Here is a 27,898-nt window from a genome sequence, read left to right as displayed (position 1 = left end):
AAACAGCATTATGAACAGTGACGCTCCCTAAGATCGCCCTATAAAGACTAAGGCTTCTCCTGGGATTATGAGGAAGAGTAGAACTGGCTCTTGAATGAGGCAGGTCATGTATTCCATAGCACAGACATGGTTTGAAAAGAACAAGTAAATCTGGGGAATTTGACCAGCTGCTCATCCTTGCATTCAAGGCAGTCACAGGACTGCACAGATGCCAAGGTGTCACCTCTGAAGAATTGGGAGGAGAAACGTTGGATTCAGTGGTCTCTTCCTGGAAGTGACAGCTAACCATTATGTAGAAAAAAAGAAACAGTTTTCGCCTACTGCTGAAGTGGTTATATTGTAATAGGTTTATTTTTCACTTTCAAATATTTATTATGTCTTGGCAGTGTTATTGATAATGCTCAGGAGAATCATTTACCATCTTTAAAGTGTAATAGAATGAATAAACTAGTTACTATTGGATTCCAATAACATTTCAAATATATACAACTATATACAACTATAAAGTTGTAATAATTTTAAATATAACAAATCCCCTTTGTAGCCCATTGCAATGGACTGAATGTTTGTATCCCCCTCCGTATTCTCATGTCGAAATCCTACTGCCCAATGAGATAGCATTAGGAGGTGGGGCCTTTGGGCAGTAATTAGGTCATGAGAGTGGAGCTCTCATAAATGTGATTAGTGCCCTTATAAAAGAGACCCCAGAGAGCTCTTTAGCTGTCTTTCCTGCATGTGAAGACCTAACCAGAAGTTAGCAGTCTGAAACCCAGAAGAGTGCCCTCTTTAGAACCCAACCATGCCAGTACCATGGTCTCTAATTTCCAGCCTCAAGAACTGTGAGAAACAAATTTCTGTTGTTTGTAAGCTACCCATCTATGGTACTTTGTTACAGCAGCCCGAACTGAGTAAGACAACCACCTTTGTCACTTTTTGCTCTGGAACACATATGAGTGAACCCAGCTGAGGCTGAAGCCACTGTACAGAGTTGCCCAAGTGAGAAGCCACTGAGTGCAAATCAGTACCTGTAATTCAGACTGTCTGTTCCTGAGGCTTATTAATGGGCACACAAAACAGATGCTCACTGAGAATTGCAGACGTTTGAAAAGGAATAGGGAGAATGAAGGAGGAGGTTGTATATTTGGGGCATACAGATTCCATAGTGTTTTATTAAGGGCCCTGATGTCACTTTCCAAGAATTTGGATTCCAGATATTGTTGCTCAGTTGATGTTTCAGAGATTCTGGAGATGCAGTGGTTGACTCTGCCTGAGATTTCTTTGGGATTACTCTTGTTGAGATCACCTTTCTATTCTGGGCCTTGAAGAGTAACATTTTAGGTTGTTGAATCAATGTTGAACTCCTTAGCCTAATCAGTGTGAAGTTCTCATTTGAGTTGTTTTTTTTTTTTTAAACTGGGCAAAGAATCTTTTTTTTTTTTTTTTTTTGCGGTACGCGGGCCTCTCACTGTTGTGGCCTCTCCCATTGCGGAGCCCAGACTCCGGACGCGCAGGCTCAGCGGCCATGGCGCTCTGCAGCATGTGGGATCTTCCCGGACCGGGGCACGAACCTGTGTTCCCTGCATCAGCAGGCGGACTCTCAACCACTGCGCCACCAGGGAAGCCCTGGGCAAAGAATCTTGACTTTCAACAGACCTCTCTCCTGATTTGCCACTCACCAGTCACATGGTCTTGTCACACCTTGGTTTCAGGGAATGTGAAAGCCCAGCTGTACACATGCACAAACATTCTTCACATAACTTCAGGTTCTCTTGGTTACTCTCGTGGAAGCCCTCATCTCCTGATTGATCCAAAAGCAGTTAAACTTCTGGGACTAAAATATGTTTGCTATGAGAAAGTCATTTGTCTCCTGTGATACCTTGTTCGTATTCACAGGTAAAAACAGTGAAAGTCATTTGTTTAAAAAATTAACATTTGTTGCTTTCCCCTAACTTTCCATAACTTTGTATTTTTGAAAAGCAATTTTGCTGACAGTTTTAAGTTTGTCTTCTACTATATGCTATATTAAGAAAAAAATTAAGATAGGCACCCTCTGCCCCATGCTCTTCAAAGAGAATATCAAGTACCACTAATATTCTATACTTATGACTACCCAAAATGTGCTCTATGAATTTAATGATGATCCATTCAGATGTTTTCTAGTGATGGAGAAACAAAATAAAGAACCTGGTCTTGTCAGCTGGTCTCCAACATCATATCTGAAAAGAGCCTTTAATGATTTGTTCTGAGAAGTCAAACAGCTACCAGAATAACTGCTGAGTAGCCCTAATTAATGGGTGTGGCCACCCTGAACCGATATAATCATAGCCTAAAGATAGGAAACTATACTAGGAAGCCTGTGCAACCATATTGAGGATATAGTTATTAATAAAATTTGGATTTTCTGAAGTACGAAAACCGTGGGGCTCCCCCTTGCCAATAATGGCTTCAAGGACTTGCCGGTTTTTAGGCATTAGAGACATTTGGGGGGTTATCCATATGTGGAAAATTACACCCAGTGCTTCTATTGTAATCCACTGGCATTTCTTCCCAAACAGGGACCTTTCCATGATAGCTCTGAGCCGCATGATTATCTGGGAGTAGGATGGCATGAAAGGAGCTCCCATTCAGAGCCCTACCTAGTTCTTCAGGCACCTGAAGCAGTCATCCAGGTCATCAGCCAATGAGTATCATCACACTGAACAGTATCATCACACTGAGCCACTGAAGGTGGCTAGAGAATTCCTGCAAAAATCCCTAATTCCTCATTCCTCCAGGCTAACCACGATACTCATTCACACTTCTTCCACTATAGCCTTTATACACACAGTCATCATTACATTTCTTCCTCCACACTGGACTCTGAAGGCACCTGGAGCAAATTTCTGACTACAGTCATACCCAGTGACACTCTTTGACATGATTTACAGGGCTGAGCTTACATATACCTCCAATTGCTTTGAGGACTTAATATTTTTCATTTTCCATTCAAGATCCCAGCAATACCTGTTGCTTTTGGACCTTTAGCTGGTGGAGAAACTCACAAAATCCATATCCTTTACATGATTTACCAATTGCCCATGGCCCTGAAATAAATTACCTTTAATAGTTGTATAAGGAAAATAAAGTAATAGACAATATTATAATTATTTTGGAATTCTGCTTTCTTGAGTAGAGTGGATTGAATAATCCTTAAGATCTTTCCAAGTGTTAAAACTTCTTATTCTATATGACTTGTCTTTACTATAGAAAGATTGAGTGTTTTTTCCCTAAGAAAACAGTCCAACAAGTGTTGAGTGTACTTGTGGCTTATGAAAACAAAAGACAGGGAGGTGCTGTAAAAACCAAAGGATTTCAAAATCATTAAAACCAAAGGATTTCGTTTAACAAATCCTGGTGCATTTAAAGCAACGTAATGGGAAAGTACCAGTTCTACTGAAGCCCATTATGGGAGCCTCCTCAGGGTTCCTATCATGGACTAGATATAGATAAAACTCTCATGAACTGTTTTTCAATACTCCAGGAAAATGCAGCATCCTCGGGTGGACTGTTATTACAATAAAGACCAAGTCATGTTATGGAAAAGTGCCTTTGTAGGTTTTAGAATGGTTTACTTCTGATATAAATCCCAGGTCACTGATAGATGATTACAAAGAAATACATACCTTTATGTCCAGGAAAGTCCCAAGTATTCAGAAAATTTATGTTGATGGTTTTCCCTAGAGCTATAAAGACTGAGGTTGAAATCAGTTGGGAAAACTTTCAAATATTCTCTTTAATTTACTCCTTGGCAACTTAGTCAAACAGCCTGCTTGGAAGTAATCTACTTGCAGAACCTAGGTGGAGAAAAACCTGCCACGCTGTATAATTCACGGAGCATGTTTTGGCTCCCACTCCGCCAATCCATTTTAAATAGTGGCTAGTGCCCTGCATCTAGCAATACATATGAGCAAACAATTGAGCACAGAAAAAAAAAAAAAAAAGGCCCCACAACTTGGCATCCCCGTGGATATTAATCTTTGAGAAAATCAAATGGATCCAACTTTCGCCAGAGTTTAATAGCAAAGCTGTCATATTTTACACAAATGAGTATCCAGTCGGCTAGCGAATGGAAACAGGAAACCGGGAGGAGCGGAGGAGAGGAGGTGGGGCCGCTGACTGGACTGTTTGCAAAGTGGCTCTAGTTTTTAGGGGAGGGGCCAGGATGCTCCGCATGACAGGAGAGACGAAGTAGTTAAAAATTATTACTCGCGAGGGGCTGGAACCTCGGCATGTGGGTATATAAGACGGCGCCTCCAGCGCAGAGCTGCTGCTTTGCTGTTACGGGAGCCGCGACCAGGAGGTCGCATGGGCCCAGCCCCTCACTTGCCAGAGGCCGAGGAGAGGCGCCAAGGGCGCGGTGGGGTCCAAATCGCGGCTCCTGCCTCACCTCTGGGATAGACACGGGACCCCCTAACTTCTGTTGCCTCTCCCGAGACGCGCACCCGCAGGGTCGTGCGCTCTAGCCCGGCACACTCGCGCGCGGCACCAGCGCGCCCGGCGCCAGGTCTGGCCAGAGGCGATGCGTGCAGGGGGCCGGGCAGCCGGGTTCGGGCGGCCGGAGTAGGGCCCCGCGGGGAGGCAGGGAGGCAGCGGGCTTAGAGCCCCGGCTGCGCGGCGGGCAGAGGCCCCTTCGCTCCACGCCACACCTGCTGCCGCCACAGCCGCCGCCGCCGCGCCGCGATGAGCCGCGTGGTCTCGCTGTTGCTGGGCGCCGCACTGCTCTGCGGCCACGGGGCCTTCTGCCGCCGGGTGGTCAGCGGTGAGTCCGGGGCAGTTCGCCGAGCGCACGAGCCGGGAGAGGGGGCGGCGGGGCGCGAGGGCGGTGCGGACCGGCCAGTCCTGGGGTGGAGGCTCTCCGAGGGGTTGGAAACCCGTGCGGGGTAGGTAGGGGGCCGGAGGAGGCAGGGGGGAATTGATTGTATTCTGCTTTCTCCCCAGCCCCGCTAAACACACAGAAAAGTTTAACTGTTTTGGAAGCGCCAGGTTCAGTAGCTGAGAAGCGAGCCCCGCTTCATCCTGAGCAGTACAGCGTTGTCTAGGACTAATGTCGACTTTCTTTGTGAGAGAGTTGGCCGCAGGGTAGGGCTGGTACCTGTAGAAGGGGTGGGGTACGGCCTAGGCAGAGGGAGCCCAGAGACAGAGGAACCGCTGCAGAAATGCCACCCCCTGTCGTCCTGGCTCGACTTCAGTCCTCGCCCGCACAGGGTTCACTCAGATGATTTCCGAGACCAAACCTGTTCGCCGTGTGGGGCTCACAGACCCAGGGGCATGCAGCCTTTGTTCTCAGGAGGGCTGACAAAGACCAGGGGACTGGTCGTTGTGTGAGGACGCCTTTACACACCTCATTCCAAGTTGGGGACTTCTCAGAACATGAAGTCTGCTCGAGTTGGGTTGAGGTGTACATGGTCATCGATGCAGGTTTGTGCACACAGTAGGTGCCCAATTAGGTCGGTCGAGTCAGTGCAAGGGAAATGGATCGGAATTGGCAAGCTTCCCGGAGCTGGCTTTGATTTTTCTTTTCCTTCCACTTTCATTGTCCTATTGTTGAGCAATTCGTGTCGCATTCATTCTCCCTTACTTTTGGGGAAGGTCTCTTAAAAAACATAAAGATTCTCAAAAGCCTAGGATGAATGAATAGGACCTTACAGGAAAATTGAGCATAGCTATCCTTATTGAAATCTCTTGTGATGCTAATTAAAGTGTTGCAATAAATATTTGTTGAATTTATGTGGGCATGTGTTTTAAGTGTGGGAAGTTTTTTTAATGTAAGAAGCACGAGTTCCTTTTCACTTTCTGTGCATCTGTGTAACAGGTGTCACTAGAGGTAGAGGTAGATGACAGCTAACAGCAACTTAATCAGTAGTGAAACTAGACCTTTAGAAACTGGCATATTAAGCTTAATCGTTACTGATCTTCCCTCAGCAATGTGATGTTCTACATCTTCTGAATATAATCCTTCAATGTCTGGTTATCAATCACTCTCCACTAACTTTTTGGCCCTCAGGAGACACTGGAATTAAATACATTGTGAAATGTCACTTGGAAGTGCGTGTTGCTTACATTTTTTTCAGGCTGTTATTATTATTCATTTATAAAATGAAAACTTTACAGTATCAAACAAGGAGGTTACAAAAGCCATAGCATTAGATCCCATTCCCCCTATTTTAGCTTAAAAATAAGTTCACCATAAAGCTCATCTGAATGTGTAAATTACTTATCTGACTGCCCTTGTCTCTGTCAGATTTATTCTTGCAGATGAATTAACAGCAGAGATCAGTCTTTGAGCATAAGGTGTTTCTTAAACACATAGAAACACTTCATTGACTTAAATAGTATCCACTAGGTATATTCTTACTGTATGCCTTAAACTTTGCAAAGGGAGAAAAAGAATACATAAAGTTAAAAAAACAAAAACTTGAAAAAATTGTTGATGAAAATTTATTTTGTGTTCTATTATTGCATAAATTGCTGCAAACCTTTTGCTCTGTTTTCCTATTAAGTATTTATAGGCATCTTGTAGGTGCCATCTGGAAAATTTCTAATTAACTGAACATGATCTATTTGATTTAACATAAGTGATGATGTTTACTTGATATTAAAACAGTTATGTTTTTCTTATGAATAATTTAATTGTCTTTGGCCTTGCAAACTCACATTGAAATCTAACCATTAGAAATTGATTTGTGATTTTATCCTTTGAAGACTAATTTTTTACAATATGTATTTCAACCATAATGGCATGAGTACAGAGGAGTTTAAAGCCTGACATTTTGGAAGAAGTAGGTCTGATGTCTCCCTGGTTGATGTTAAGCTTTGAGAAGTACATAAACTTTTTCATGCCGTTAGGGACCATTTACCAAAATTCTACTCAGCTGTCTGTCAAGTGAAACAAACTCTTTGGGGCCATTATTAGGAGCATACTTACAATATATGGAATATATTTTCTAATTATTGAATATCAGCACAACCACTTATAATTTCTATTCAGTGTACCAAAATAATTACTGCAGAAAAAAAGACAGGAACTCTCAAAATAATGCTTTATAGCAATTCTCATTTTAGTACTTTATTCAATAAGATACTTTCTGATACTTTTAGCTACACCACCCTTTTTAAAGTTGAGAGCATTATTTATAAATGAAGTGAAAATATTTAAATGAGAAATAGCATTTCAAACATCGTCATAATCTGCCCCATAAGATTTAATAGCAACTAGCAGTAATAGAAAAGTATTTGTGTAGATTACTGGCTATGCTTATTTTGATTCGTGGATAGGCAATAAAAATATAAACTATAAGGATAATGATCAAATATTTTTTTAGTGAATTTGTGATGCTAACTTGGGAACTACTTTTAAGGTCTTGGACCTGTACTGATTTGTTGTACACACAGATGTGTAGAGGATATCTCTGGGTTCTGCCATCATTTAAATCTGTGAAGTGACTGGTGGGTAATGACACCTTTAGAACAAAGGTAAGAGGATTTTACTTTTGGGTATAAGGATACATATGAAAAAGAAGAGTTCAAAATTCAGGTCTCTGAGATGGGAGGATATGTTTGAAGAGCACATGCATATTCTTAAGCATTTGAGGTGTTTTGAAGTAATGTGTGTGTTTGTTTTTACTTTCTCTTTTTAGTGCACACAGCAGTGATCCATCAACCTGTTTATGCTGCAGAAAGCATTAAGTGTATTTCATGGTACCTCCACATTTCTGCAGAACACTTTAATATGTATTAATTTGAACTTATTTAAATTTGCAAACATTTTATTTAGAAGACTGGGCGATTTAGACACTTCCGTTTTGATCATGCGAATGCCACAGAATATTGCAAAATCATGGGTGGTGACCAGTAACCTAGATCAAGGGAGATACAAAAACTTTTTAAAATTAAAAGAAAAAACTGCTGAGTGTATTCCAGCCTATGGTACTATTTTCCATGACATCATCAAAAGCATAAAGTGATGACAGTGCAGTTTTCAGAGATGCAATTACTTTAAGTATCTCTTGGGCAAGAAAGGAACAAATTAATCTTATTACCAGTCATGTAATAAACTACACATTCACCATAGCCATTAATCCTTAACGGCTGTTTTTCATCATTTTATGGTTTTGTTTTTGTAATTCTTTTTCTGGAAGATGGCAATATCTGTTACATTAACATTAGAAAGTGGACAGTGTTGTAGAAAGGTGTCCAAAGTGGAAATTCAGCTGATGGTCTCACTAGAAATTTTGCTTTCTCCAACCCTCTCTCTTCTGTTAGGTACTTTGCACACAGGTGGACGGATGGACACAAGATTGTTTCTTTCACTGTTTTAACATATTACTGATAATGTAACACAGCCTGACAATTTGACTCCTTGTAATTGGGAAAAAGTTCAGTTTGGACCTTGTTTGTTTTACTTGGAAAATAGAAGGGCTAGATAAAAAAATCATTAAGGACATAAAGGGTCTGAAAATCTGAGATAGATGTTCCAATATGGATCCTGTGTCTAAATGTTCAGTAAAAGAAAATCTACATTCTGCTTAGAAACAAACCCTCAATGTACAACCCCTAGTATATGTTAGCCATCCGGTATCAATAACAGACCAATGCTGAACATGGTAACATAGGTCATGGTAATAATGTACATATTAATCAATCCCTTTATTCATGAGATTCTTCACCTTAGAAAAATATATCTGAGACCTCCATGGAGGCAGCATAGAAATCTGGGGACATGTAGGAACTGTGGAGCCAGTCTGCTTGGTTCTAAACCCTTTACCATTTATGAGCCATGTGAGTTTGGCAAATTATTTAACTTTTCTATGCCTCCCTTGCCTCATTTTTAAAATGGGATGAAAGCACCTTCATCACAGAGTTGTTGCAGGGTTAAAGGGGTTCAAACACAGTAGTGTAGGTTGTTTCATGGACACAGCTGCCGGCCAGGAAGCTGTGAGGGGGCGCTCAACGTGGCAGTCCCTGTGCCTGCAGCTGAGGCAACCTGGAGGAGAGCATAACTTTTTCAAGCTGAGCAGCCTGTATCACCAGGAGAGATCATCTTTCCTAATTTACCCAAAGGTGTGGATTGTGCTAGCAGTGAGGCCCTGCACACTAAACTATTGATAAATGTCAGGCTTTTTTTTTTTTTTTTGGCCGTGCCACATGGCATGTGGGACTTAGTTCCCTGACAAGGGATTGAACCCGTGCCCCCTGCAGTGGAAACGCAGAGTCTTAACCACTGGACAACCAGGGAAGTCCCCTGTCAGGCTATTATTATTGTCATTATTTCTTTAAAACTCCTAACCACTCTCACTTTTTAGGTGAGAAAACTAAGGTCAGGAAAGTTTAAATAATGTCCCCAACGTCCCCGCAGTTCCAGTACGGTTCTGGGATTCCAAGCCAGCTCTTAGTGATTGAATGCTTGAATTCTTCACTCACGCGGTTTACAGTTTATCTACTTGGTTTACAATTTATTATCTAGATCTTGATTTCAAATACTGGATTAAAAAAATAAATTTCATCCCCTTCCCAGAAAGTTTGTGATACTTCCCAGGTGGAGATGTAGGGCTTGGAGGTGCCACCATCATGCAAACAATGACCAAGACAGGAAAACGGATTCGAGCACAATCTTAATAGTGCACTATGCAATTAATTGCATTATAAAATCTCCTGAAAAAATAAAATTTATTACAACAAAACATTTTTATAATGAAATGTCTTAAAAAGTAGGTGTAATATTGAACACTGAAAGCAGAATACTTATGATTGAGAACATTCCCTTTTTTAGTTTGAAAGTTTTACTATTGGAGCTCATGTCACATTGTATGTTGTAGTTGCAGCATATTTATTCCTTTGATTTTGAGTAGAGTAAGAAAGCATTATGAAAAACAAATTATTCTGTGGGATTCTAGTAAAATGTCCAAAGTCTGGTCAGTCTGCTTTGGGGAAGATTTATCATGTAGGTCCTCTTTTGTACAACTTGTTTTTTTTCTTTGCAACTAAAGGTAGATCATAACTGAATAACAGGAATTCATAATCTTCCATGTTTTTACTGAAAAATATGATATAAATTCAATGCTTATTTAATTTGACAATATATGATTATAGTGTGAGATATAAGAAAAATGTTCTTACTTTCATAACTAAATGAAGACTCAACTTCCAGAAAATTGATAAATATAAGCAAATCAAAGCCAAGTCATAGATCCTTTCTATTCAGGAAGAAAAAAGTAAACTGCCATGACTTTATGAGTTTGGCCCTGCTTTTACATTGTTGCTAAAAGCATCGAAAACTCTGCCAATATTTAGCTCTAAAGGAATCTTCATGACTGAGAAAAAGGACAGAACTATCTATGCATGGAAATAGTAGCAGAATCTTAGCTGTGATAATGATAGGAATGTTTATTTTAGTAGGCAATACTGAAAATTATCTCTAAATTAAAGTGCATGTGTATGTATGTAGTTGTGTGTGAGTGTGCGTGTGTGCATGTGTGTGTGTATGTATGAAACCAGGAGGTGTAGAATCCTGGGTGAAAGGTCTTTCTTGCACATAAGCCAACAATCAAGGGAGGTTTCCCACTACAGGTGTTAGGTAACATTTAGTAAATTATTGTTAGACAGTATCAAGGTAGTGTTAGTGTGATAAAAACTACTATATGGTTATCTGAATATTTTATGGGTGGTAGGATAGTAGATGGAAGATTAGTTGTAGTAGATGGAAGACTAGCTTTCTGCTGGTCAAAATAGTCGGTGGAGGATTTTATCTGAATATAATATTTAAAAGTAAGAGAAAAGGAAATTCTCTATGTGATCTCACAGAATGAGAAAGGAGCTAATTATAAGTGTTCCCTAAGAAGATTAGCCTTTACCGAAGTGGGAAAGTTGCTTCGAGAAGATCCGTATTAATGGGACTTTTCTGGGAATTAGGGCAACATTTGTTTCCCAGCTGTTGGGAGTTCCACTGCTATTACAGCCAAGTGTGATCAGCTGAAATCGTGGTGAGCAGTTCAGTAGCTGCTGTTTCTGCTGATTTTGCTGCAACTTGGACCAAATTTGCACCGTAAGGTGGAAATCAGTAGTAAAAGAGAATTGGATATGAAGAAATTCCCAGTGTCAGCTTTAACTGATTTTATATAGAGATACCATAAAAACTACAATGTATCTATAATTTCCTTAAAACTGCTTTGCTAGATCTGAACTGCTAGTGACTTTTCAGTTTAAAATCTGTGGACACAGCTGATATTCAATTAATGCACTTTGGAGTTAATATCTGTCTGTAGTTGGTCATTGGCCACTGTCCTGATCCTCTGAGATTCCCCCTGCTATGCAGCCACTACAGTCTGCATCCCCTCGTCTAAGACCCTTGGACCATTCCATCATCCACAGCCAAAGCGAGGATGCCCGGCATAGAGAGTGCCAAGGCTGGCTGTGATCCAGGGCTTGTGCAGTATTAGTTCTTAATTATTTTAAATATAATCCCTGTCTATGGATTTTTCTTTAATTATTATTGTTATTATTTCTCTACAGACTAACATTTATCTACAGATTGACATTCCTAGTACCTAATAGTGGTATTAGGAGTTTCTACAAGACACTTAAAGCTCTCTTATGTATTTAATTAAAAGTGCTATTTTAATTTGATTAATAAGGTAATTTTCATCATCATTCTTGTATTCTCACCATCAGTAATAAATCTCTGCTGCATTTGTTTTTAGTACGTCAAAGATAATGAGAAGAGACTTTTAGCATATATGTCATACCTAGGCATTTTCCGAACTTGTGCTGGCTTTGTTACATAAATAATTTTTACTCATTAAAACTTCTGGCTAATCTGTTTTTTTTAAAATTTGGCTTCTTTCTATTATCTTGCAGAACACTCTCATTGGACAACTTAATATTTCACAAGTGCTGGAATCAAATTGAAGTCTGAGAGTTCTTGGAGTAAAAAACTGAACAAACTGAAAACTCAAGGGAATGTAGTCCAGATATATTTTGAGACTTAGAAATATGAAAAAGATGTAGAAGATAAAAATGGAAACAGAGCTTGCTTTAAAAATACAGTCATAAAAATCACTAGGTTTAATGGCATTGCTAGAGTATTTCCAGGAACAACCATTTTAAACAATGAAGACATCACAAACCCTAATAATAAATTAGGAGAAGTTTTTAAAAAATAATAATTGTATTAGGATCAACCATTGGGACTTCCATGGTCATCTCTCCAGGATTATTTGTTTCAGACTGGTTTGTCCTCTTGACGTCTCTTTAATTCCAGTTTCCCCGTGGTCACTCATAGGAGCCTGTTATTTTTCATTAACAATTAGTTGGGGCAGTCTCTTAATTTGTTCTTATTATTCAGTGTGTTGCTCCTGAGTCCAGATCACAGTTAATGAGACAAAGAGGACAACTGGCTGTCTTGCTTGCATTGCTGGAACTGCTCTGTTATTAGTTGGCTGTTCTCAGCAGTGTCAACTTATTGAATGCCTATTACTCAAACACTGTTGTGAGGTTAATGGCCTTCCACTGATTTCTGCTCCCTCCTGCCTCTAAGTGTCATCACCAGTCATTAATTGCTGATTCTGGGGGAGAATGGATGTGATACCGACGCTGGCTCAGTGTGATATACTGTAATTAAGAATACAAAGCTTGAATGCTTTACTTTTTTGCCAATGTTTAAATATAATACACCCCCCCCAGCCCTTCACTACTGTCAAATTTTCTTGATTGGCTACAAAATTAAATGCATAGTGAAAAAGCCTTCAATCCCAACAAGAATTGTAAGCAGCGAAGCTATGCCTTGATTTCTTAGCATGAAGTAATTTGCCTTAATTTTACATAAAATACTAGATAGTCTATTTTCCAAGGTCAAACCTCAAGCTGAAATCAGAGGGACTAAAAGGGTAGTGGAAGCTGTGGACAGCAGGCTGGGGTTAAGGAACAGTGACAGAGAGGGATCCATGGCAGTTTTTAAAGTTGACAGCAGAGATCAGAGGTGAACCAAGGAAGCTAATGAAAAACAAAACAAAACAGCGTGACTGTTCTGGAGATTGCGTCTATAATCTTGGCATACATATTTGGTGGTAAAAAGAGGTAGGTGTAGGGCTTCCCTGGTGGCGCAGTGGTTGAGAGTCCGCCTGCCGATGCAGGGGACACGGGTTCGTGTCCCGGTCTGGGAAGATCCCGCATGCCGCGGAGCGGCTGTGCCCGTGAGCCATGGCCGCTGAGCCTGCACGTCCGGAGCCTGTGCCCCGCAATGGGAGAGACCACAGCAGTGAGAGGCCAGTGTACCGCAAAAAAAAAAAAAAAAAAGAGGCAGGTGTAAATAGTACAACAATAGGAATTCCACTGCTAAATCCTGTACACTGTAATATCCCTGTTACATATATGGCTGTATTATGACCCAATATGATCATTCATATTTGTAGTTATGTCACTAATTAGGAATATTCATTGTGCTCAATTCCTAGAGGTATGTGGAATTCAATTTTAAGAGGGCTTTTAAGTCAAACTTTCATTGCCTATGTATTTAAGTCTTCACTGATGTAGTCTGAGCAGAAGTATAGTGATGTCACAGCAATGAAGCTTGATAATAAAAGGTGATATTTCATTAAGAGGTCTCAAGAATTATTTTAAGCTTAACTTGTGGTTCCATTTAATATCTTGACACAAGTTTATATTCTCTATATAGTGACTTCTAAAATCATTAATAGATATCAGGATAGATGGTTAAACTGAGTGCTGTAATTTATAAAAACCTTTAAAATACCAGTGAAAATAAAAATTACATTTTCAATTTCACCTCCAAATTCTGAGTATTCTATAAGTACTCTAGAAAGTTAACCTGTCACTTCTAATACAATATTATATTAATAAATTGGTTTTTAAAAAATTATTTATTTTTGGCTGTGTTGGGTCTTCATTGCTGTGCGTGGGCTTTCTCTAGTTGCTGCGAGCGGGGGCTACTTTTCGTTGCAGTGCACGGGCTTCTCATTGCGGTGGCTTCTCTTGTTGTGGAGCACGGGCTTTAGGCGTGTGGGCTTCAGTAGTTGTGGCACACGAGCTTAGTTGCTCCACAGCACATAGGATCTTCCTGGACCAGGGCTCAAACCCGTGTCCCCAGCATTGGCAGGCAGATTCTTAACCACTGCGCCACCAGGGAAGTCCCCAATAAATTGTTTATTATTAGCGTTACCTTCATCCTGACTTCTGTTAACTTTCAATTTTAATGTATTTGCTCTCAGATATATACAATAAAAACAAATATTTACACTTAAATTTGCCACTTTATTTAAATTTCAGTTATTTAAATGTATTCACTTCATGATACCTTATGTAAATTTGCTTTTTTTACTTGTTTTTAATAATTCCTTTATGAATTATGATTCTTATTTCATAATTTTGACCTTTTAGCTTCCTTTACTGTGTATACCTGACAATTTTTTTAGCTACTTTCACTCGCTATGGTGTCAGTTTACAAAATCTAAGCCAGGAGAATTATGACTTCCCTTTACAAAAATTTCCTTGATATACTGTGTTTAAAAGTTTATGTTACAAGTTTATTAGGGAATCAGTTTGCTTTTGTAAATTGAAATAAGAATCTAGAAAATAAACTTTATGCAGTGGTTCAATGGGAGAAGCATTCTTGGCAGATTGTTTCTGTTTTGATTGGTTCTTTCATTTTAATTTGTGGTAAGTAGCATTATGAATATAGTTCAGATAATCAGTACATGGGCATCTTTTTTCTTCAGGCCAAAAGGTATGTTTTGCTGATTTCAAACATCCCTGCTACAAGATGGCCTACTTCCATGAGCTATCCAGCCGAGTGAGCTTTCAGGAGGCACGCCTGGCTTGTGAGAGTGAAGGGGGAGTCCTTCTCAGCCTTGAGAATGAAGCAGAACAGAAGTTAATAGAAAGCATGTTGCAAAACCTTACAAAGCCAGGAACTGGGATTTCTGATGGTGATTTCTGGATAGGGCTTTGGAGAAATGGAGAGGGGCAAACATCTGGTGCCTGCCCAGATCTGTACCAGTGGTCCGATGGAAGCAGTTCCCAGTACCGGTGAGTAGGGATCCTGAGGACGCAAAGGGGGCTACTCAGAGGGCAGAGGACAAAGGGAGATTTCTGTTATCTGTAGAGGATGTCAGAATAGAACAGGCGAAGTCACTGAGAAGTGTTCCTGCTGCTCTGTACTTGGCAGAAACTGGTATACTGATGAACCTTCCTGTGGAAGCGAAAAGTGTGTTGTGATGTATCATCAGCCAACAGCCAATCCTGGCCTTGGGGGTCCCTACCTTTACCAGTGGAATGACGACAGGTGCAACATGAAGCACAATTACATCTGCAAGTATGAACCAGGTAGGAAGCATTGTAAGTCTGTAGGAGCAGATTTTGTGCATATTTGCTTATATTAAGTTTTATCTTTAACCTTCACTACCTTTGGCTCGTTTTGTTTTTCTGCTGTGAAACATGGAATTACTTTGCAGTTTGATGACAAAGTATTGAAGCACACTAGGCTATAAAGCAAACTGCCCTATGAGTTAAATAGAAGGGAGCAACTAGAAAACATCCAGAGGGGTTTTTTTAAGAGAAAATAATTATTTCTAATATTAAGGCCAAACTGTGTTTTTGTAAACGGATTTTATGAAGAATAAATATCTGTTTAAACTCTTTCAAAATTTAGTATAGTGTGTGTGAAGTAGGTGTAAGACACCAAAGCACCTGTAGGTTTACACATCTGATCAGTAGTTCTTTAGATTTTCTGGTGAATTTAAGGGAAGCAAGCAACATTCTCCTGGGACATTAGCTTATCATTTCATGACGTGATACTTGGTTTGTGCTCCTCAGTGAAAGTCAGAAAGTCAGAGAGCCATGGCGCAAAAAATTAGGCGCGTGTGCCTCGTTTTCCGCGTGATCCTCGTTCTTTGGAATATGCCTCGGCAGGCAGTTCGCTTTTGTTTGAAGTCTCCAACTTATTGCCGTATGGAGCACATGGGAAGATCGCACTGACCTGAGCTACGCTAGTGTGGTTTCCTGCTGAAATAGTAAATTTGAGTTACTTTGACTAGAACAACTCAACTGAATCGATATCTGACCAAAAGAGAGACTAATCAGAACGATGTAAACTCATCGTTTTAATCATCAAAGAAAGTCAAATTAGATATTTAGGCTATGAGGATTTTTTTTTTTTTTTCTGTTTTCCTCTTCTCAGTGTTTGGAAGTTTCATTTGAACTCTTCCAAGGGCTGTCTGCTTGACCTCATAACATGTGTTCGTGGAAGGCAATTACAATCAAGTACTGCTATTTCCATTATTCTGTTGAAATTACACGAGTCTTCTTTTCCTCATAAGACTGTAAAGCACAAGGGATTATTGGGATTAGATTTACCCTTCTCTTATATTTATCCTGTTCTTGAGTATATTAGCCTACTTTCTTTATCCCTGGTGATTTTAGTCTTTAAGCCTCCTGGTTGCTAAATTCATCATTACCCTCCTAGAAGCCTTTGCAAAGCTATATCTGTTACACACTTAGGTTCTTTGTCTTAATTTTTTTCCTAGAAAAATATGAAGTTGAAATTCTTTCATATTTTAAATTTGTGACACTGTGTGCTTGAAACTATTAAATGAAACAAAGTATATTACAGTGTATTCTTAATACAATATTATCTTCATTCTTTGAGCTTTTAGGTGACCCTTTGTATTTTATTTTATTTTATATCATATTTACCACATTATTCAGGTCACTATTCCCCAGAATCCTCTTGTTTTGTATTAGGTAGTCTAGGTTTATATTACTCATGGAAGAGCGTTTTAGACATAAAATTAGTTTTTCATTTATCTTCTATATTCTACCTAAATCTTCAAATACCTATAGTTTTTTTAACAAGATTATTTCATGTATTTTTTGTTTTTGAAGCACATGTACACTTCTACAGTGTAAAAGTACTTAGAATTATTAATGTATAGAATTTTTCTACTTTGTTTTACTTTAAATATTTTCATTTTTATATATTTTCTATGTAGTTAACCTTCTTTCCTTGAGCTTAGTGTCTTATTTATGAAGGATGTTGGTTTGATTAAATTCCTTGCTTGTATAGTCAGTGCTTTTTTGATGGTAAGTAGTTAACTTCTTAGTGGTGAGGGGATTGGAGGATCAAGTAGTGAGACTAATTACAATTTACAGATTATAACACTGATTATTTTGAACTTTTTTCTCCAACTATACCAAAAGTACCACGTGAAATTAGTCTCCTGCTTCTGTTCCTGCATACTGTCTAATAGCATGGCTACTGATATCCAAAGTGGTAAAAAATTAACCTAGCTCTACAGAAACTGAATAATTCACGTCTGAGTTTTCTCACTCTCTTCTCCACCTTTTTTTTTTTTGTTGTTGTTGTTACTGTTCTGTGTGTTGAATATCTATTCTTTGGGTCTATCAGTGTTATCCAAAGACATTTTAAGGGGATACTTCTGAATCTGATTTTTATATTTATTAAAATTACATTAAGTACTCTTTTTTTTTTTTTTTTTTTTTTTTTTTTTTGTGGCACGAGGGCCTCTCACTGTTGTGGCCTCTCCCGTTGCGGAGCACAGGCTCCGGACACGCAGGCTCAGCGGCCATGGCTCACAGAGGGCCCAGCCGCTCTGCGGCATGCGGGATCTTCCCTGACTGGGTCACGAACCCGCGTCCCCTTCATCGGCAGGCGGACTCTCAACCATTGCGCCACCAGGGAAGCCCTACATTAAGTACTCTCGCTCTTAGACATTAAAAATAGTATGTAGGAGATTATGTTTCTAAAATTTTGTTACTTAATCAGCAGTTGCAGTAAAGTTTGTTAAAATATTTTAAAGATAACCAGTTCTATGTTGATAAATTGCATAATATCTGTATTATTTGTTCAGCAAATACCAGTTGAGCACCTAGGGGCATAGAGTGCCTAAATTCTGTGTAGGATAGGACTGTGTCGGGCAAAGTATCAGGGTAATATACGTGTATAAGAATAATAAATATTATTATAGGATGGTGTATGATTAAGCTTCTAATGAATAGAGACTATGTGACCAAATTAGAGTAAACATGACATTAAAATGATTTAATATTCTGAAACTAATGTAAGATGCTGCATGTGTTTTTTTTTCTTTTCCATTAATTGACAAAAATAAACAGAATTATATTTTTGGAACAAATGAAAACAAATTTACAGGTTATTTTCTTTGTAATTCAGTTTATTTTCTCTGAACTATTAATTTAATGAATAGTGCCCTAGGGGAAAATAAATTAGGCAAGAGAGCAGTACCAGATCATTGTAAGAAATTTCAACAGTTTTCAAGTGTGTGACAATTGAAGAAATCTTGCCTCGTAAAACCAGGGAAAGAAACAACTTGCAAGCCTTAATTTATGATTATTTTTTAAAGAAGTAGACACTATTGGAAAGCAAATCTAAGATGACATTGTTTGTAGGGGACAGAAATGTGCTTTAGAACATTTTTACTTGAATCATCAATTCCAGGTGCAGTCCATATGCAGTTATCTGCTGCTTATTGTTGCGATGAGAAATCTAAATTATACACCAATAATAGTACAGAAATAATCCTGCTGGTCTTTGAATCGCAGTTAGTGTCCCATGTTATGCTCACCAATTCTTGCCTATCTTTTCCTACTTTTGTACCTCCTTTGTCATTATTACCTGTAGTCAGTTATCATCAGAATAGATGCTCTGGATTGCTAAATGCAGTTTGGGGTTACAGGAGTTCACCCAGTGGATCCAAGTTGCAAAGAGATCTTTATTCAGAGGTAATTAAATGTTGACTTTATAGTTAGATCATTTCATATAAATTTAAGTTCAAAATACAATTAGCTGGAAATTTTTCAGAAATCAATGTTTATTTTGTTTTATAATAAACTTTTATTTTCATCTGCATTTGTATTTGTCTTGTTTATCATTATGTATGACAACTGCACTTATTATTTACAGAGATTAATCCAACAGCTCCGATAGAAAAGACTTATTTTACAAATCAACCTGGAGACACTCATCAAAATGTGGTTGTTACTGAGGCAGGTAATTAGTTCACATGTCTCTAACTCACCTATCAAGAGAAGAAAATGTACTTTTACACTTTGCTTCGCGTTGGCCCCAACTTTTCTTGTTGCTTGGTGAAATAGTGCACTAAATATAGGCCTATGGAAATTTACTTTAGGACTAGGTTAGAACAAATGATGCTAAGCTAGTTTTTGAACAGAAAAACCTATTTTGTTTTCTTTCTACTTTCACTTAAGTGGATGTATCTAGTACTAAACTAAGTATATCCTACACCAAAATGTGGATCCACAAGGATCTTCCCCAGTATGTAGGTGTTATGATGTAAATGGGTGCATTCAGTGGCCTGTAAACAGTTGGGTACTGTTAAATGTTTAGGGATTGGCTGGGGTGGACTGGGCTTAAAAAAGCCTTATTTGTAGACTTTGGGTTTTCTGTGGTGTGGATACTCCCACCCTGGTCAGTTGCAAGCTACCAAGTGACATCACTGAACAGCAGGTTGGGTAGTAGGCATCCAATGAGCTTTCAGCTCTGTGTCTCCAGCACGCCACTGTCTGCAAAAGACACAAAATGCAATCCCAGTGCAAATCTCATGTTAGTCAAAAACTGCTCTTAGGATCCTTTAGGGGCTTGTTTTAGCATGGCCCTATGCCAATTGGACAGGAATATTAATTTATACTAGTTACTTCGTAAAGATTGAGCCAAAGTCTCAAAGTCTTTCCACAGGTGATGCAAAATCCATGAAAGAGTAGGAAATACTTTCTTTTTTCTTTACTCTTATATGTAAAGGATCATGATGGTCTTTTGAAAAGGAAAGGAAATGTGTCTTGAATCCTTAAAGTGCTTGCAGTCACCTTAACAGGCTCAAGAGTGGATGAAAACATAGCAGATTATCCCCAAAATACCCCATCACTGGACCTCAGTTAATTTTTCTTCTCTTAACAAAGGAAATGATGTGCAGTTAAATGGAGAGTTTGATCTACGTCCTGTCCACTTTGACCAGAATTATTTAGATTAATTATGATGATGGCTTTCAATTTGCTAGCTCAATGCATAGTTTTCCAATTTGCTTTTCTTGTATGGACATGATATTAAACTTTAGTGCTTTTCACTTTCAGGTGTCTGATTTTAAAACCATTCGGAACATGTAAATCTAATTAAATAGATCAGTAAATAATTACATTAGGAATATTTACCCTCCTATGACATTGAAAAATTGTTTAATAAAGTCATTTTAAGCTGTATGGGACATCAGTGTGGCACTTTTTTATTTTACCAAGAATACCTAACTTTATCAAATGTGATAGAACGGGATTAAAAGATGATTCATTTTAGAATTTAATGAAGATCAAGTGTTTATGCCTCTGTAGTCTTATGTCTCTAGGTTATGACTCTATCATCATTTAATATTTACATATTTTGGTTTAATCTCAGAGAGTCACGCATATCATCATGGCACTGGGCTTATTAGTTAGGATAATTACATATCCAATAAATCAACAATTATTTTAATCATGATTATTCTTTAATAACCAGTACTTGTTTCTCAAAGTAATAACTGAGAAGGATTAATGAAGCGAGATAACTGAGATTATTAATATGTTGTAAAAACCAGTCCCTATCTTAACTGAAGATTTAATAATAGTTTTGGAAATATGGACATTTAAGTGGAGTATGGCAACCATGCAGTATATTTTGTTTTTAATTTCTAATGAAACATGAATATATTATTTCATTAGATTATTCAGTATCCTGGGAAGAATTTTACTTGGAATCTTATTGATAATAATTATACTTTGCCTTAACTTTCTGGAAAGTTTTTATACAACTTTCATGTCAGAATCGTGCCTCAACTATCTCTTTACGTTAAGACTGTTTTACTTTTGTAGGAATAATTCCCAATCTAATCTATGTTGTTATACCAACGATCCCATTGCTCTTACTGATACTGGTTGCTTTCGGAACCTGCTGTTTCCAGATGCTGCATAAAAGGTAAATAAGAGACAACTTGAAAAGCTTTAAATAGGTTTTCAGGACTCTTTAAAAATTTAGCATAAAATTATATTTTTAAGTTGTCTTAAGAAAGTTTTGATTTTCATGTCTGTCAGTACATACCCATATACATAATCTAATAAAATATACCTTGATTATAGGATTATGAATTATCTCGTTTAATCCTCACAAGCCATATGAAGTAGGTATCCTTCTGTTTCCATTTTTCAGTTGAGAAGATGGTGGCTTAGATGAGTCACACAGTTTGCCTTGGGTCTCATAGCTAATGTGTGTGATGGACCTGAAATGTGAATGCTTATAAGCTCACAACATATGCAACTATGTTACACTGTCTCTTTTTATTAAATATAAGCATTAATGCTAAACCTTTCAATCCTGACCTCAAGTTGTATGAAAGACTTGAGTTTTGTAAGTGAACTTTGTAGTACCTTTTCAAAATTTCAGTTCATAGCCTTCTGTTTTATTTCCAAAGGATCTTTTAAGTATAGGAACTATAGTATAATGGTAAAAATGGGTTACTTTTTAGTAGGCATCTTGAAATAAAGTGATATGTCTTAACAGCAAGATTCTTGAGAGTATTCTTTTATATCTGTTTACGCATACCCTGAGTTACAGGTGAAATTTTTTCATATGTGTCAGTTTCGCAATTAAACTAAAATATTAATGTATGAAATATAAATATGTATTAAAGGAAAAAGGAAAAGATGTGGATTTTAATTAGTGCGTGCTTGCTAGAATAAATTAGACATCTTTGTCAAAGTGTTTTAAATAACAACTGATTAAAAGAATGCTTCCTTCAGGGAAGGACCTGCAAATAAGTCATTTTTCTCTTTTGACTTTACTTCATCTTCTTCTCTTCCTGAAATGAACCCTAAAGAATTGCTACGTAAAAATGCCCCAGAAAAAAAATTAAATAGATGTAAACTCTAAATGGTTCACATAAATTTTTTAAAGAATCCAACCTGTGATTTACTGGCTGTTTAAAGAAGACATTTTGAATAATGATAAATAAAGCCTGGCAAATTAATACTACCTATTGTGACATATTTTGCCCTCTTGACTTTCATATATATATATATATATATATATACACAACACACTTAAAATTATTTTTCAATATTTTATGCAGAATAAAGACAATAGTAAATATCTAATTTTTACCCTTAATTCCTAAGGCTATAGATGGAAAGAAAATTTATGATTACGACAAACAATGAAGTAGAGCGAGGATTTGATATAAATCCCCCCATAACCCAGCCAAACTGTTGCAGAAGAGCTGTAAATAACAAATCAATTTGAAAATAAAAGGATTTGAAAAAAATTATGTAGACCTTCTCATTTCTAAAATTAACATTAGTAAAGTACCTGTTTTTGGAGTTTTCTCTGAAGTTCGTCTTCCTTCTTCCAAATAGTGTGTTGTTGTGGAGATTCTGCTCATTCTCAAGTCTTCCATGTTTTTATACTTTGAAGACCCGTGGAGTTTTCACTTGTTTGAAATTCTCAGAGTGAGAAAATAAATCAACATAGACTACCTCTGAAATTAAGCTGTTAGCGCTTAATTCATTCTCTCTTAGATCCTCCCCTTTTTCCTTTCTTCCAGGAAAGCAAGGAGAAACTTCATCAAAGACTCAACTCCATTGTCATCTGAATGCCTTGCAGAAAGTTTAAATTCCAATCTGGTACACATGATGGCTTCTGTCATTCCATGTCATGTTCAAAATAAGAAGTCTTGTTTCCTTAACTCATAATAACTCCTAAATTAAATAAATACTAATGCTATACAAAAGCCACATTAATAACTTAACCACCCTTTTGTTTTAACCATTTAGGGAACTTTCATGTTTTTCATAGACTTTGCTTGGCTTATTTTCCATTCATGTTAGATGACTTCATAGATAGAGATGTACTGATCTTACTTAATTGGGTGCAAATCTCTAAAACATATCATTTAGATATGGTAGTTTATTAGTAACAAATTCACAGTTAAATTGAAGTCAGTTAAGTAATATTATAAAATTGTATGACTCAGGCTTGTTTAGGAAGACTTCATTTCTTTCTTTGAAGGAATTCTGCAATGTCTGATAGACTGATTACCATCTTCACATGCTGGAATAATCTAGAATTTTTTGTAGGAATGAAAAAGTATGCTGGTGAGAGAAGAAAGACGCTTTCATAATAAGGGTCTGACATATCTCCAGTTGGACCAAGACATGCCTAGTTTGATAAGAAGTCTCAGACATTGAACTTATTACTTCTTCTGTTTTTCAGTAAAGGAAGAACAAAAACTAGCCCACACCAGTCCACACTGTGGATTTCAAAAAGCACCAGGAAAGAAAGTGGCATGGAAGTATAATAATTCATTGACTTGGCTCCAGAAAAGAAAATAGAGTTTTGTAATTCTGGATCTGTATAAGGAATGGCATCAGAACATTAGCTTGGAATGGCTTGAAATCTCAAAGGATGTACAAGATGAACTGTAAGCTCCCCCTTGAGGCAAATATTAAAATAATTTTTATATGTTTATTATTTCATTTATAAAATAACGCTGTGCTGATAATGGAGTGAGACATGCTTATTTTGCTAAAGGATGCACCAAAACTTCAAGTAAATAGGATGGACCATGCAGATTAAATTGCTATGAACACATCAGAGAAGTATGTGCATTGGAAGCAGTTATTTTTGTTTCTTTCGCCTTTCATAAGTTGTAATCTAGTTAATGTAAGGTAAATTGCATTGAAGTTTACAGTGTGCAAAATATTTTTCCTTTACATAAGTGTTAGATAAAAATGGACTGTTCTTGTATTTATTTTTACAGTGTTTCATTTTTAAATACATGCTGTTTTGATTAAAGAAATGTATCACTGTTGTCAACTGAATTCACACACACATAAATATATTACCATAGAAAAAGTTTCTTTTCTAGAAATGGCTCATCTTCTTTTAGTTTCTCTGCTTTGGGTCAGAGTAGGTTTAGGAAATCTCTTCAGAAATAAGAAGTTATTTCATTAACCGTGGTGTAAATCTAGTCAAATATTTTACTTGGAGGCAAGAATTGTCTAATTTCAGTTGTGCAAGACATGTGCCTTACAATTATTTTGCATTTAAAATTCAACAGATTTTGTAATAACTTTGTTAATAGCTGTATAAACAATAATATACTCAATCTAGAGCAACAAAAGTGGCATATACGATATAAATCATATGTCTTCACGTATTGCCTATGTAACCACAAGTAGCTCTCTGAGGATTCTAGAATCGAGTTGGCCCCTACCTTGCCAACAAAGCAAAGATGGTTGTGTGGGGTCTGGGACTGACCCTGGAGGCCGATACCTACAGAGTTTGTCTAAGGTTTTTCCTAGCTCCGTTTAGCCTCTGTCAGCATATAAGGCGGTTTTACAGTTGGGACTAGTTGAGTGGTCACCACTAGTGTGCAGTTAAACACAGCACACTGACATTTCCGCAAGGAAAGAAACTGAATTAGTGTAAAAATGGGTTGGAGGGCATCAATGATCACGTGTTCGCTGTTCACGTTTGGCTGAGAGAGTAAACTGGGATGCCTCTGTTCTATCTTCTAGTTTCTTCAGTGCTTGTGGCTCCTTCTTCTCAAGAGAGAGTTGTAACTATCTGGTCTTCAAATGTCTCTGTGCTCCTTTTAACCAAATAAAAAGTTCTTGTTTCTGAAGAATGATCATTGGTGTTGTCTCAATATCTTAAGTGAAGAAAGTACAGATATGTTTGCAATAATCTAGGGAAACAAATGACTGTTTACGTGTGGTAAGAATGGAAGTTATGGTTGTACACTGTTTTAAACCTCATCTTTTCAGTTAGATAATGAAGAGCTTTCACTAAGGCAATTCACAACTCCAGTTGGTTGGCAAAATTAAGAGGCAAAATAGAAATTAGTGGGCATTGGTCCTTTTTCAGCTGCTCAGAGACTGAGGAAATAGGCAGCTGCGTTCTAAGCTTAGATCTGCCCACATTTAGCACTTCTTTTTCTTTTCTTGGCGACCCATCTTTCTGGGCAGAATAGGAGACCAGCTGCTGGGATCTACCTCTTCCCTCCAAGCTCCCACCATGCATTTCTTCCTTTAGTCAGGACTTGATGGAGGGAGACTAGGCTTTCCCCATCGTCTGTGCCACCCACAACTGCAACAGCTGCAGGGCAGGAGAGGCAAAGCAATGGGGAAGGGACTTGGTTTTGCCTTTTATCTTGATCCAGAGTTGGATTACTCTTCCGGTGTCAATTACTAAACGCAGAAGTTCCTAGAGTTGGGATAATGAACTTCTGTCTTATTGGAAGATGGTAGAGAGACTGTCCTAAGGGTTCCTTAAGCTGACCTTTGAAAAATAAAAAGGAATAGGTGTTGTATTTGTATTTTCAGAGCATACTTCTAATAAGTGTTGTGAAATGCAGAACAATATTCAGGAAATAAAATCAAACAGCAGACCCTACCCTTGCTGTTCCATCCTTCCTAACCACTCCATCCTTCCTATTAGGAACAGGTCATTGGAAAGGTTTTAAAAAAGAGTAGTGTGTTCAGGGACTCCCAATTTTTGTCCTAAGAATAAATCCCGTGATTGTTTACCAAGAATTTGTAATCCTCAGTCATCTGGATACACCTTTTCTTTTTTTCTTTTTTTAATTTTTACTGCAGTATAGTTGATGTACAATGTTGCATTACTTTCAGGTGTACAGCAAAGTCAATCAGTTATACATATACATATATCCACTCTTTTTCCCATATAGATCATTACAGAGTATTGAGTAGAGTTCCCTGTGCTATACAGTAGGTCCTTGTTGGTTATCTGTTTTATATATAGCAGTGTATACATGTCACCTTCTTTATATGGTATTGTTTTCCCTTTCTCTGACCATTGCCCAGAGAGAGAGTCTTTTGCTAGGACAACTCATGATTATCTACTGTCCCTTCTCCCTGAAATTTCAGGATCTCTCCCACTTACACGGTGGTCCCCACTGCCTCTTCAGTACGTCAGTAACAACTATTCCTCTCAGGTGTAGCCCAAGTCTCCTTTCTTCCATAAGGCCAATATAAACTGATTGACCCCTTCTTTCAACTGCTCGAAACCTTACTCTCTCTTCTATTACTTTGGACCATATAGACCCATGCAAGAATGTGTGTGTGTGTGTGTGTGTGTGTGTGTGTGTGTGTGTGCGTGTACATTTGTATTAATTTGTATGAATTTTGTCTTCCTGAATAAATCAGTAGATTTTGTGTGGTAAGCTAAATTGAAGTTTACACTTACTCTGGAAATGATCCAAGAGATTAAAGCAGTGGAGCAAATTCATTTATTCCACATTTTTGGCCTTCCAGTGGGCAATTCAGCTGTGTCTAAATAAGTTTTGCACATGTTAGAAATATCCACTGTAACTCATCTATCAGAGAAAAACCACATTTGTAATAGTTGTATTTCTTTGATATGTCTGATAATTTTTGGAAACCTAAAAAACACTAGCTTGAAATAAATGGACCGTATGAATAATCCAGGTAAAAAATGATCCAATGAAAGTATGACAATATTAGTTAATTTAGCTTTAATTTTGGTACAAGGGCGATATATAGACTTGTGCTATTTTGCTGTTTAATTAGCTTATTTGAGAGAATTGTGCAATCGATTTAGTTCAGGTCTGTGACATGAGCTTACAATAAATATTTTTGATAAGTGGGAAAAATATTAAGGATGTGCTCAAGTTGGATTGGAAATGCATTTGGATAGAAAAGCAGGAGAATGACTGAGATTCTTATAATAGTGATCTAAGCTGGAATTAGATAATTTACAGCAGTCTATTTTAAACAATAACATACTTTGTGCAAATAGTTTATTTTGCTTCTCCTAATTTTGCTTAAACTTTAAGTGTAATAGTATATGCTTTAAAATAACATTCCTTTAAATAAGAGAATATGATAAAAATAATGATTAAGAACAAAGGAAATATCTGTGAAAGAATAACTGTTCACAATAAAATCAAACTTTATTATTTTAAAGTTACTTTGTATTGTAAAGATTAGTTTTTGTTTTCTCCCCCAGCATTTCGGTGGCTTAGGTAAAGAATCAAGGCTTTTAGAAATGATTTTTTCAAAACTCTCAATTTCCATGCTTCTTAAAGTGGAATGGGAAAACTGCCTGATTTTCATCTTTGCTTCAGGAAACACTCTAATGTAGAAAACTTTGTATCCATTCTGTGAACCTCGGGACCCGGGAGCACACCCCTGGGCGATTAGGGAGTGCACACTGGTATCCAAATGACGTCACACCAACCAGGAACCATCTGTTGTTTTCTTGGCACGTGAGTGGTCCTCCTGAATCCCCCTAAAGAGTAAATTGCAAAAGAAAATTGTAGATGTGTGATCAATTGATATAAATAAATATATATATATATATATATTTTAAGCAAATAAGTTCAAAACTGAAGATCAAAAATATGGTTTAATTGCCATTGCAAGTCATCTGTAAATATTCTCACCATCACTCTAGGTCAAGAATTAGAAACTTTGGCTGCTCAGTAAGTACACAGAGGAACTATGGGAACTAAAACAAAATTTATATGTAATTTTTTATGATTCACTCTTATAGCAAGCATTTCCTTGCTTTAAGTATGGCATTTTAATGGGTACCAAGAAATTTTCTAAGGCACAACTCTGAGAGCATCCCAACCAAAATATATGTTAAAAGCTAATCCTTTTATTAAAGGAGATATGTCCTAAGTATTATGAGGGGCTTTGTGGTAAGACAATATTCCACATTATGTGATTTAGGATAGCTAATAACTCACACATAAAGTTGATTTTAGTTCTCTTGGGCAGCATT

At 37.6% G+C, this 27,898-nt stretch overlaps 2 protein-coding genes across 4 annotated transcripts in view; one reads left to right on the top strand and one right to left on the bottom strand.

Moving 5' to 3' along the window:
* The first annotated feature begins 4,329 nt into the window (after positions 1-4,329).
* CHODL (chondrolectin) lies at positions 4,330-24,755 on the top strand. 2 transcript variants are annotated; one of them, XM_029214806.1, is made up of 6 exons: positions 4,330-4,798; positions 14,769-15,078; positions 15,218-15,375; positions 18,992-19,078; positions 20,947-21,049; positions 23,339-24,755. In XM_029214806.1, the coding sequence occupies exons 1-6, from the start codon at positions 4,720-4,722 to the stop codon at positions 23,421-23,423; spliced, it is 822 nt and encodes a 273-aa protein (XP_029070639.1). In that variant the 5' UTR covers positions 4,330-4,719; the 3' UTR covers positions 23,424-24,755. The 2 variants fall into 2 exon arrangements, with proteins under 2 accessions (XP_029070639.1, XP_029070640.1); XM_029214807.1 differs by lacking the exon at positions 4,330-4,798 and adding an exon at positions 5,382-5,470.
* Positions 24,756-26,604: 1,849 nt separating this feature from the next.
* TMPRSS15 (transmembrane serine protease 15) overlaps positions 26,605-27,898 on the bottom strand; it is a 131,497-nt gene continuing 130,203 nt past the window's right edge. The window contains exon 26 of one of the 2 annotated variants that reach the window (XM_029214683.1): positions 26,605-27,400. In XM_029214683.1, coding sequence (XP_029070516.1) covers positions 27,245-27,400 — 156 coding nt within the window. In that variant the 3' untranslated portion in view covers positions 26,605-27,244. The remainder of the gene's footprint in view (positions 27,401-27,898) is intronic. The other variant, XM_029214684.1, reaches the window with a different exon arrangement.

This window comes from Monodon monoceros, unplaced genomic scaffold (assembly GCF_005190385.1).
Source record: "Monodon monoceros isolate NGI ecotype Baffin Bay Population unplaced genomic scaffold, NGI_Narwhal_1 Super_Scaffold_11, whole genome shotgun sequence".
In the NCBI taxonomy this organism is placed as follows: Eukaryota; Metazoa; Chordata; class Mammalia; order Artiodactyla; family Monodontidae; genus Monodon; species Monodon monoceros.
The sequence above is the reverse complement of the archived record's forward strand: the minus strand, read 5'-3'. Positions and strand labels throughout refer to the sequence as shown.

Coding starts and splice junctions, on each gene's coding strand:
- CHODL (XM_029214806.1), top strand. CDS start 4,720: ATGAGCCGCGTGGTCTCGCTGTTGCTGGGCGCCGCACTGCTCTGCGGC. Junction 4,799..14,768: donor CTGCCGCCGGGTGGTCAGCG/GTGAGTCCGGGG, acceptor TTTTTTCTTCAG/GCCAAAAGGTATGTTTTGCT. Junction 15,079..15,217: donor GGAAGCAGTTCCCAGTACCG/GTGAGTAGGGAT, acceptor TGTACTTGGCAG/AAACTGGTATACTGATGAAC.